This window comes from Gastrolobium bilobum, unplaced genomic scaffold, assembly GCF_033153095.1.
Source record: "Gastrolobium bilobum isolate Gb01-03AN ecotype WA unplaced genomic scaffold, APGP_CSIRO_Gbil_v1 utg1559, whole genome shotgun sequence".
Taxonomy (NCBI): domain Eukaryota; kingdom Viridiplantae; phylum Streptophyta; class Magnoliopsida; order Fabales; family Fabaceae; genus Gastrolobium; species Gastrolobium bilobum.
The window spans coordinates 436,662-447,209 of record NW_026898385.1 but is presented as its reverse complement, the minus strand read 5'-3'; the positions used below and the strand labels follow the sequence as shown (position 1 = coordinate 447,209).

Below are 10,548 nucleotides of genomic sequence, written 5' to 3'. Positions count from 1 at the left end.
ACTGTCGTTGCATTGCCGGAGAGAGCTTGCGGCTGTAAAAGGCTATAGGTTTTTCACTCTGTAATAGTACGACACCTATGCCAACCCCGGAAGCATCGGTTTCAACGACGAACGGCTACGAAAAGTCCGGCAACACTAGAATGGGAGCAGTGATAAGGCAGTTTTTAAGCTCACGGAAGGCTCTGTCAGCTTCAGGCGTCCAACTAAAACCCGTTCGGGATAATAAATCAGTGAAGGGACTTGCAATATAGGCATATTTTTGGATAAATTTTCTGTAATACCCTGAAATGCCCAAAAAAGCTCGCACATGTGTGGTGTTAGAGGGAATGGGCCAATCAACAATGGCCTGTAATTTGTCTGGATCAGGGGCAACTCCGTCTCCTTTGATTATATGGCCCAAATAAGGAATTTCCTTACGGCCGAAGGAACACTTTTCTTGTTTTGCAAATAAGGAGTGAGTCCGTAAGGTGCTTAAAACCGCCAACAAATGTTCGAGGTGTTGAGCTGGGGAGGAGCTGTAAATTAGAATGTCATAAAAAAAAATGACTACAAATCTTCGTAAGTATGCTGCGAAGATGGTATTCATGGTGGCCTGAAATGTAGATGGGGCGTTAGATAAACCAAATGGCATTACAAGAAATTCAAAGTGACCATGGTGTGTGCGAAATGCTGTTTTGTGCACATCATCAGAGTGCATTCTGATCTGATGGTAACCGGAGCGTAAGTCCAACTTGGAAAAAATAGTGGCGCCATGTAACTCATCTAACAGCTCATCTATGGTGGGGATGGGGAACTTGTCTTGCACCGTGATTGCATTAAGAGCTCGGTAGTCCACACAGAAACGCCACGTGCCATCTTTCTTTTTAACTAGTAGTACTGGTGAACTGAAGGCAGAGCGGCTGTTCTGAATCACCCCCGTTTTCAGCATATCAGTCACAAACTTCTCAATCTCATTCTTTTGACAATGAGGATAGCGATAAGGACGAACTTACACAGGCTTGGAATTGGGCAGTAAGTGTATATGATGATTATACTCTCTGTCGGGTGGAAGAGAGGTTGGTTCTAAAAACACATCAGCAAATTCATGGAGTAGTTGACTTAAGCCTGGGATAGCGTCATTCAGCCCACTATCGCCCATGTGTTCCGCTGATTGAGTAGTGAAGCACATCAAACAGGATGATACGGAGTTATGAACCATGAGCTTATGTAGTTGGGAGGAGCTTATGTGGCTAGGGTGGGTGTTTACTGCCCCTTGGAGTAAAACCTGTGTATTGTTGTGAACAAAGGACGTTGTTAGTGCAGCATAGTCTGTAACAATTGGTCCCAATGTGGATAACCATTGCACCCCCATTACAATATCAGCCCCCTTTAAGTCAATCACATAAACGTCAATGGTGAACACGTGAGATTGAATATTAACAGGGATAGAATTATAAGAAGCAGAACATAATAATGCATCTCCATTTCCAACCCTAACCTTAAAAGGGGAAATAACATGTAAAGTTAGATGCAAATGAGAAGCCATACGAGAAGTGATAAAGTTATGAGTATTACCTTCATCAATCAACAATTGGACTGGTTGGCCATAAATTGTACCTTGCAACCTGAAGGAATTGGAGGATTGGTGACCAAATAACGTATTAAAACTAATTTCATGCGGAACCTCTTGGGAAGGTGGTTCAACCTCTTCAACAGTATGGTCTGGTGGTATATCAGGTGGTTCATCATCAGTTCCTTCCAGGTAAAATAGAGTGGCTCTGCCTTTGCATTTGTGACCTCGCACAAAAATCTCATCACAATTATAGCATAAATTCTTGTCACGGCGAACTTGCATTTCTGCCGGTGACAATCGTTTAATGGGTATGGGTGGTAAGGATGGGTTGGGTTTAAAATAATTGGAAGGGGGAACGGTAGTAATTGGTGGAGCTGCTATGGGTTGTGGGGACTGAGTAGTACGTGGGACCCATGGTTTAGCTACACGAGCTTCGGAAAATTGATCTTCATAAATTTTTGCAAAAGAAAATGCAGAGGTCATGTCAATAGGTCAATGAACCAAGACTGCTCGACGGAGCTGTGGTTTCAGGCCCGCGATGAAGAGGCTCTTACGCATTACGAGGGTCAGATCTGTCACCCTGCGTGCTATCAACTCAAATGCCGTTTGAAACTCAATCACAGATCCGGATTGTTGCAGTTTGGCCAGAGATCCCAATGGATCTTCAAATTCTGATGGTCCAAAGCGTTGATTAATAGCCAAGACGAAGGATTGCCAATCAGGTAGCTGGCCGTTAGCAAACTGTGCTTCAAACCAACAAGCAGCTGGCATATCCAAATTAAAGCAAACTAGATCGAGTCGGTCCAGTTCAGGAATCTGATGGTAAAGAGAATACCTGTCTACGACGAAAAGCCAGGGGCCTGGATCTCCAGATCCAAAGCGGGGAAAATCTATTTTCATGGATCGAGCTGGTGGTTGTGGTCGTGAGGGTGAAACACCCAGAATGCCAGGTTGTGGGTTTGCGGTCAGCGTAGTCATTTGGAGCTGCATATTTTGGAGTAACCCAAACACCTCTTGAAGTTGTCGGTTGAATTCATCTAACTGGTGCGCGTGTAACCGCTCAGACGTTTCTAGACGGTGGTCAATGGATCTTTCCAGAGTGGATAATTGTTGTTCATGAGCAGTGACTTGATTTGTGAGGTCCCTGAGTCTGGTATTTTCAGCCATTAAGGCAATGAAAGCACCAAATGTAACAGGGTTCGTTGTATCAGTGTAAAAGCAAGGAGAAGATAGGGTTGAGAGAGAGACAAGAGAGAGAGATTGCTGAATTTTCTGTTATCCTTTTCTTGGCCTCATAGGCTATTTGTAATACAACTAATGGATACGTGGACTGAAATTCTAAACATATCTGGCATTCTCAGCCCAAAATAAAATCATTCAAGTGGGATGGTTTGTTAGTCACTCTTCCGCTTCTGGTTGACATGGGTTGTGGGTCTTCTTTCTTCATTAAATCCGTTACAGATACATTTCTCGGAGGGCAGCAAAGATTGGACGAATGGTGAGTTTATGACATATTTTAGCAAACATAATTATTTTACATTTGTTTGACATTGCTTACACTTTTTTATATACAGATTGACAGACTAGAGATGTTGTATCATGCAACAACTACGAAGGAGTTTCCTCGCTTCGGGTTAGAGTACATCCATGAGGAGATTGGCAGGATTATTGGCATGTTTCAGGAGAATTCACGGGTAGATGAGCCTTGACCTGAGGAACCCCCAGTACAGACACAGCCTGATTCGCAGTTGTCCCTGGATGTTCCCCGTAATAGACAGGAGGGACGCATATTAGGACGTACCCGTGAACGAGTTGCAGCTGTCCCTGTTCCGATAATGGCACCGAGACCAGTGGTCGAGACTCAGGGATGGTTCAGACCTCTAGTCATTGGGACTACTTACAGGTTACAACCAATGTATCATCACGGATCCGAGGATGCGGGTGGACCTAGCCAGCCGGAGTCTCAGCACCCATACATGGATTCACAGGATCCAGTTTTCCAGGACAGTCACATGGTTATGGCTGGCGCCGATCAGGCATACTCACAGCCTTCCTCACAGCCATTTTTACAAGGACTTGATGCTGACGAATCGGGTTGGTCTGTAGAGGATACCGTGGACATGTGGTCAGCATTAGGCCTTATCCCACCTAGCTATGACAGTGAGGAGACTCTAGCCACGGACACCCACAGTCAGGGATTCACGCCATCCCATATGCAGGGCAGTACTTCAGGTCGTGTTTATGCACATTATCCAGGGCAGTCTTCGAATATTGGAGGGACCGCACCGGCAGATGATTTCATGCGAGCAGCAATGGATGATTTCCAGACTCCACCACCACCGACACATCAGGGCGACCCAGCATGGGACAGACGTATCCAACCAGATAAGGATGCACGTCATAGGCCATGGCCACCGTGGTCGTAGTTTCATTTCCATATAGGGATTTTTTGTATTAGTTATGACGTTATGAGTTTATTATATTGTGGACTGTACTTTATTATTTCATTTGGATTAATTGTCTTTAGTATTTATGTTTTGAACGTCAACATATGTTTGACATGTCAGTAACATGAGCACGAATATTAACAAGGAAATAGTCTCAGGCTTCCAATGTTTCACCTTCAATGATGGCAAAAGCGATCGGTAAACATTCATCATTTCCATCTTGGGCTGTGGCCACCAACAATTTGTCTTTGTACTTCCCATATAAATGCGTTCCATCAATCTGTATGACTGGTTTGGCAAATTTGAACGCCTTAACCACACTGTCTAAACGTCCAAAAAATGCGATGAAAAACCTTTTTTCTAGGAACTTACCCATGCTCCGCATAAAAATCATTTGTTTGGATATGATAAAATAAACCTGGAGAAAAGCGAAGCATGTATTCGCACCAGCTTGGCAAAAAAACATATGATTCCTCCCAATCACCGTACATAATTGTCATCGTTTTCTGCTTCGCATACCATGCCTTTCTGTAGGAAACTTTAAAGCCATATTTAGAGGTTATCTTTTCTTGAACCAAAGAAATTGAGACAGATGGTTCTTCCCTTATCATCTGCTGCGGCGATGTCGACATACAACTCTAGAAAATCTGTCCTTGGTTGGTTGAAAAATTCTTCCATTGTCATCTCCGTGTCTTCATCGTCTACCACTTGCAAACTAATGTATTTATCACATTGCCATAACCTTGTCGTAATCTGAGTGATACATTGGTTGCCTTGAAGACTTAACTTCTGCCGAATTCTTTGATGCAGTTCGCCAATGGTTGCATTGTGTTGGATAGGTGTCGACCTTTTTTCACCTTCAAACATGACACCCCGTCGACCTTCTACCTTCCTACCATTGTAATATAACACAACACGAACATAATTAGGATGTGAACTCATTCTTAAATAGAATAAGAAATAAAATTAAAATACTAAATTAAAGATAAGGGATTATGTATGTATGATGTCAGAAATTTTGGTAGAGAAGAGATATGAAGAGTGAGAGAAGAGGTGTGAAGAGTGAAGAAGTGGTAGGGAGATTTATAGGGCTGCACATGTGACGCCCCATTTTTGGCGCCACATGTGACGCCCAAAAGGGGCGTCACATTGTGCAGTAGATCCGTAATTATTCTCAAAATTATAATAAATGCACAATTATTTTATTAAAAAGCATTAAATTAATTTTTTTGCACAAAAACATCTTCAATACTACCATAGTACTGAGCATTGGTTAGTTCAAAATAAAATTATAAACTATATATTTTAAGAGAGAGTTACAAATTTTTTGTTTACAAACTTTTAGAAACTGCACTATGTATTTCTGGATACTACATATTTCCTGAAATACATAGAATAATTAACAAAAGTTTGTAAACTGATCATTTCCTATGTTTCAAAGAATACGTAATTATAATATTAAAATTATTATTTTTTCTCACTTTTCAGAAAACTTATAATCTGATGTGTTATGCTATTATTAATAGGTTTAAATACACGGCAGTATATTAGATTTTTTCAAACTTCACAGCAGTTCATGAATTAGGATGCATGAATTTCTGCGCCTCTGTGATTGACTGGTACGACATCAGCAACACTTCAAATTTTAACCCACATTGCTCGTTACTTCTTTTTTCCTTTAACACTCTCGCAAGTCGCAATGTTTCTTCTTTGAGACCCACACCGTCATTTTTGGAATATGGGTAACCATTTATTACCTACGTCCAAAGACACGAAGAGAGCTTTTGTCTGTGTTGCTCTCTGCTGGTCTTGTTGCTTTATTCCTTCTTGAAAGGTTGCATTGGTCCTTGCAAAAGATATCATCACCTCAATGATGCCTCTTCTTTTTTTCCTTTTTATTAGATAATTGATTAATTCCCGGTGTGATTAGAATAATCAAGTTTGTAACTATTAGAAACGATATGTTTGTTCAATCTTCGAAATGACCACAACACGTAGAAAAAGGTCACACTTATTTTGAGTTTTGACCATAGAATCTTTTTTTCTTTTCCTTTAAAATTAACATGACCGAAAAGTAATTTCATAATTTAACAATCGGTGTTGTTTGTACCTTGCATCATTCTGCTTAAGAAGTCCTAGAACAGTCACTCTCTCGAGTTTGGTCGAATATAGAATTGCATGATTTTGAGGGTGATTTTGGCGTCTTCTTTGAATGGTTACATTTGGCTTCCACTTTCAACTTCAAATCCAACAAAAACGCATGTCCCATCTTATGAATCTAATCTAATAATTACAACATCTTAAGTTTGACTCTTGACTCATGTCGAATGTATATAAAAATTCTTCACATTATATCTCTCTCTTCCCCCCTTTTCCCCTCAAGTTCACCTACTTCCTTCTTTTGTTATAGAGCTTGTATCCATGAAAACTGAATCTTAAAAACCCATAAAATAATAATAAAAAAAAACTACCCAACATGATTCTGCTAAAAGTACTATCCAAGGAGCTTCCTTGGAATCAAAATTTGCTACTATTGAGGAAAAGTAAAGAGTAGCAAGGACATTAATAAATAACTGTCGCACTCAAGTTTCCAAGAATTTGACACTCATGAAAAAGTGAGGTTGAGAAGTACACAGCTTATATGATACCAGCTTCTGGGCTCTAGCAAAGGCTGGCTAAAGTACCCACAGTGATTGAAGAGAAAGAGAAGGATCCAAAGAAAAGAAAAGAAACCTATAAGAGGAAGAAGGAAAGATCAGTTACTTACAACAACTATGGGTGTCAGACTCTTAGGTCTTTACCTTGAATTATCCTACTTGTGTGTGCTATCTTTTGCACAGATAGTTATAGCTCCAAGATGCATGATAAACATTCGTATCACAAACATCTAGCCCCATGGGATATCTCTATATATGCAATTCCTTTGCATTAAGAGTGTTTCACAAATTAAGATAATTAAATAAACTTATTATCCCGAGAAACACTACCTTGGTTAAAGACCTAAAGTTAATGTGGAGTGGCACATTCTTTAGTACTGTGTATCAACATCATTTTTCTCTTCTTTTCCTATAACTATGCTTTATCGTGTTAGCTGAATCTGATCATCTTATATGTGGGAAAAAAAAACCGGTGCAATAGTGTGAGCTAGCTAGCATGATGTAAGTAGTTGGTAATAGACGTTAAGTAAACTAAGGAGAAAGCTTTGTAATAAAATAAGATAACATTAACGTCAGATAGCAAACATACAAAACATTACATGCACACACAAGCCCTTATATAGTACACAAATTACTAGATTCGATTCAAAAGAAAAAAAAAAAAAACATAAAACATAAAACAATCAATTACCAGAAATTACAACAAGAAGAAGATCATTAACTTTACCATATTTCTGCGTTAATTTCTGTCAACTGCGTTTTCACCATCGATCTGATGGTGAAGGGTTTGAATTCAAGCAAGGAGTTGAATTCAGGTGATGGGGAGTCAAAGTTTACAAGAGATGACTAGTGGAAGAAGATGCAAGACCTGAAATATCAGTCCATGAATAGTATTGGTTATTTTCCGAGACATTCTGCAGAGTTGATCTTGATAAATTTATAGCTCCATTTTCTTCCATTTTAACTGGTGGAATCTGAGTAGTAACCCTAGAACTTGCAGCTATATCTCCAACCAAGCCTAAAGGTGCCTCAATACCTTCACTTTGAAAAGGGTATGAACCAGCTGAAGTTGAATCAAAACCATTCAAGAAAGGAAATTGCTGCAACCGCCACTGATCCACTCCTCCACCACCACCAATTTGATGAAACCCCATATGATCCGTGGTCTGTCCTTGAATCTCACGCAAACCTAAACCCATGTTTCCAACTCCATAGCGACTCAGATTCTGTAGAGAGGCCATGAAAGGTAGGTTAGGTGGTTGTGGTTGTGGCAATTGACCTATTAGCTCATGAGTGATTGTTCCTCCTGAAGTAGGTATTGCACTTGATGGACTTGAAAGTGTTTGTTTCTCACTTGCTGAAGGAGATTTGGAGCGACTCCTTTTGTTCTTCTTGTTTCTACGACAACCTCCACCCACAGGAACATTCCTAAGAGCACCCCCTCTTGTCCAATAGCGTCTACAAGTCTTGCAGAAGTGACGGGGTTGAGTGAGACTGTAATTGTTGAAGTAACAAAACTTAGTATTCGTGGAATCACAGCGAGGACACTTCAGAGCTGGCTCTGGAGGTGGTATCTTAGCTAGCCGGGCTCGATCTGCCATCGAGCCCGGTCTGATTGCTCCAATACCACCTCCAACATGATTTGCCTGTGGAGGCAAAGGTGGAAGTATGTGAGTGTTCTCACTGCCATTTGCTTGATGATGATGATGATTTTGTTGCTGAAAAAACAAATAAGAAAAAGGCACAAAAAAAAAGAAAAATTATTACGAAGGAAACAAATCTGGTATATTCAAGAAGATATTACAACGAATAGGAATAATTTATCTTTAGCAATTTTCCTTTTCTTTTTTAGGGTTCAGAAGCTGTGGCTGAAATTTGAGGGGGCAAAAAAAAAAAAAAAAACTTAATTACCTGCTGCCAGTTGGGAGGATCTACATAGACTGGAACAGAAGAGAAAACCATGGTGTTTGAATCCTTTTATGTTTTTTTCTTTTATAAAGTTTGATGGCTCTTTAGGGAGATGGTGGAGAATCACACCAAGGGAATACCAGAGCCGAGAAAGAAAGGGAAAAAGAGCATTAAAGATGAAGAGGGAAGAGGAAAGCAAGAAGAGGCTTTAATTTGTTTACTTTGCGCTTATTCCCCTCATTCGCATCTCTTTTTGTTTTATTATATTTTTAGGGTTTTGAGTGGACGAAGTTTCTTAACCTATAAGCTACTTTTTTTATGGGTTGGTCTGTAAATTTGTTCATAAAAAGGGTTAGTGGCTCCCATGCATCGAAGAGAAAAAAAATACAATAAAATAAAAGTTATGATTACACCGTATTTTTTTATGTCTGTGTAGCAACATTAATTATCACTGTCTATTCAAGGGGATGGTGGAATCAGCTTACATAATCAAAGAAAAGAATTTCAAGCTTAACCATCGAGCTGACAGATTGACATGCTCGGCAACATTATTAAATACTCAAACGTGAAAAATGAAAAATAAAATAAAATTATGGACCTCACGCGCAGCAGTATTTTTTTTCCAGATATTTATAAAGCCTAGTTAATTAATTGAAGAGCCCTAAAGTTTCTATTCATGTATATATGCAATTACCAATGACTAGGGAGTGCTAGATGAGAAGGAAAAAAGAGAGGAAAGAAGGTGAAATAATTCCTTCACTCATTTAAGAGGCAGACAGGCAAATTGGAAATACATTCAAAAGTTTCATACACATGCCACGACGTGGGGGTCTTACAATTATTGAACAATCTCGACTATGTCTTGGAAACTTTCCAGTTTAAGCTTCCCGAACATAAAATCTTCTTTTCCTTTTCTATTTTTTACTATCCAATTATTTATATGAAAAAATAAAATAAAATTTGACTCAATAAAAGTAAATCCCCCGGTTTTGATATATCATGCCATTGATAATAAAATCAAGAGAGTTTTAATAATTTTATAGTTTATTATGCATTTGCTTGTACTATCAACGATCATTTTTTTAATTAATGATTGAGATTTTTTTTCCCTCTAAAATGAGGCTTCATTTTAAATAGTCAAATCCTAAAAAAGAAAAGAAAAAGAGTTACAAATATATATATATATATTTCAATTTTCACTCCTTCATTTTACGTCTGCTAAGGAATCACATCCACACCCATTGAATCACCCAATATGTGGGGTTTTGTCAAAATACGATTTTGCTAAGTGTGCGGCAAGTGGGGTAATTAAAGAAAAAGATAAGACAAGTAATTCAGAAAGAAAACATGAAAGGGGAAAGAAAGTTTGCAAAATTGTCATATATATAATGTGTTATATATTTTAAATAATTGGCGCTAATCTTTAATTGCTTTACTTTTTTATATACCCAGCACTAGTAAATTCAATGCTTAAAGTTGTGGTCAGATCCTTTTTGGGCACAGCACCAACACTATGTGACATCAATGCATGAAATGCCATGTTTATCCAACTTTATCGTCAATATCTTTTTAAGTAGCTAGACAAAATCTTCTAGTTGCCTCTTAGCTTTAATGATTCAATAATTAATACTTCAAAATTGAGGGCGCTTGATTAATTAATGTATTTCTTTTGTCTATTTTTGCTTTGCTTTTTCTATGATGACCCTCCCTTTTTCCCGGTGCAGAGACCCCCAAATGTGGTAGAGTGAAAAACAACATATTCTTTTTGTAAGTGGGTCGGAGTCACACTCAGACTCAGATTGAGCGAGTAGGGACTCGCAAATGGGAAATGAAATGCAACCATGATGAGATCATGTCGTTTCTTCATCGATAAGAAATTTTGATCTTCTACTAAGCTTATCCTACATTCATGCCCTTTTTGGATAACTTAGCTTGCAGTGTTTGTGAATTATTATTGTATGCATGCACCTACGTTTCGAACTGA

The 10,548-nt window shown here is 38.9% G+C and overlaps 1 protein-coding gene across 1 annotated transcript; it reads right to left on the bottom strand.

Moving 5' to 3' along the window:
- Positions 1 to 7,233: 7,233 nt before the first annotated feature.
- LOC133315587 (dof zinc finger protein DOF3.6-like) lies at positions 7,234 to 8,774 on the bottom strand. The gene is made up of 2 exons (XM_061517240.1): positions 8,568 to 8,774; positions 7,234 to 8,374 (listed from the first exon to the last, which is right to left on the bottom strand). Exons 1-2 carry the CDS (start codon positions 8,616 to 8,618, stop codon positions 7,490 to 7,492), a joined length of 936 nt encoding a protein of 311 aa, XP_061373224.1. The 5' UTR covers positions 8,619 to 8,774; the 3' UTR covers positions 7,234 to 7,489.
- Positions 8,775 to 10,548: the final 1,774 nt, after the last annotated feature.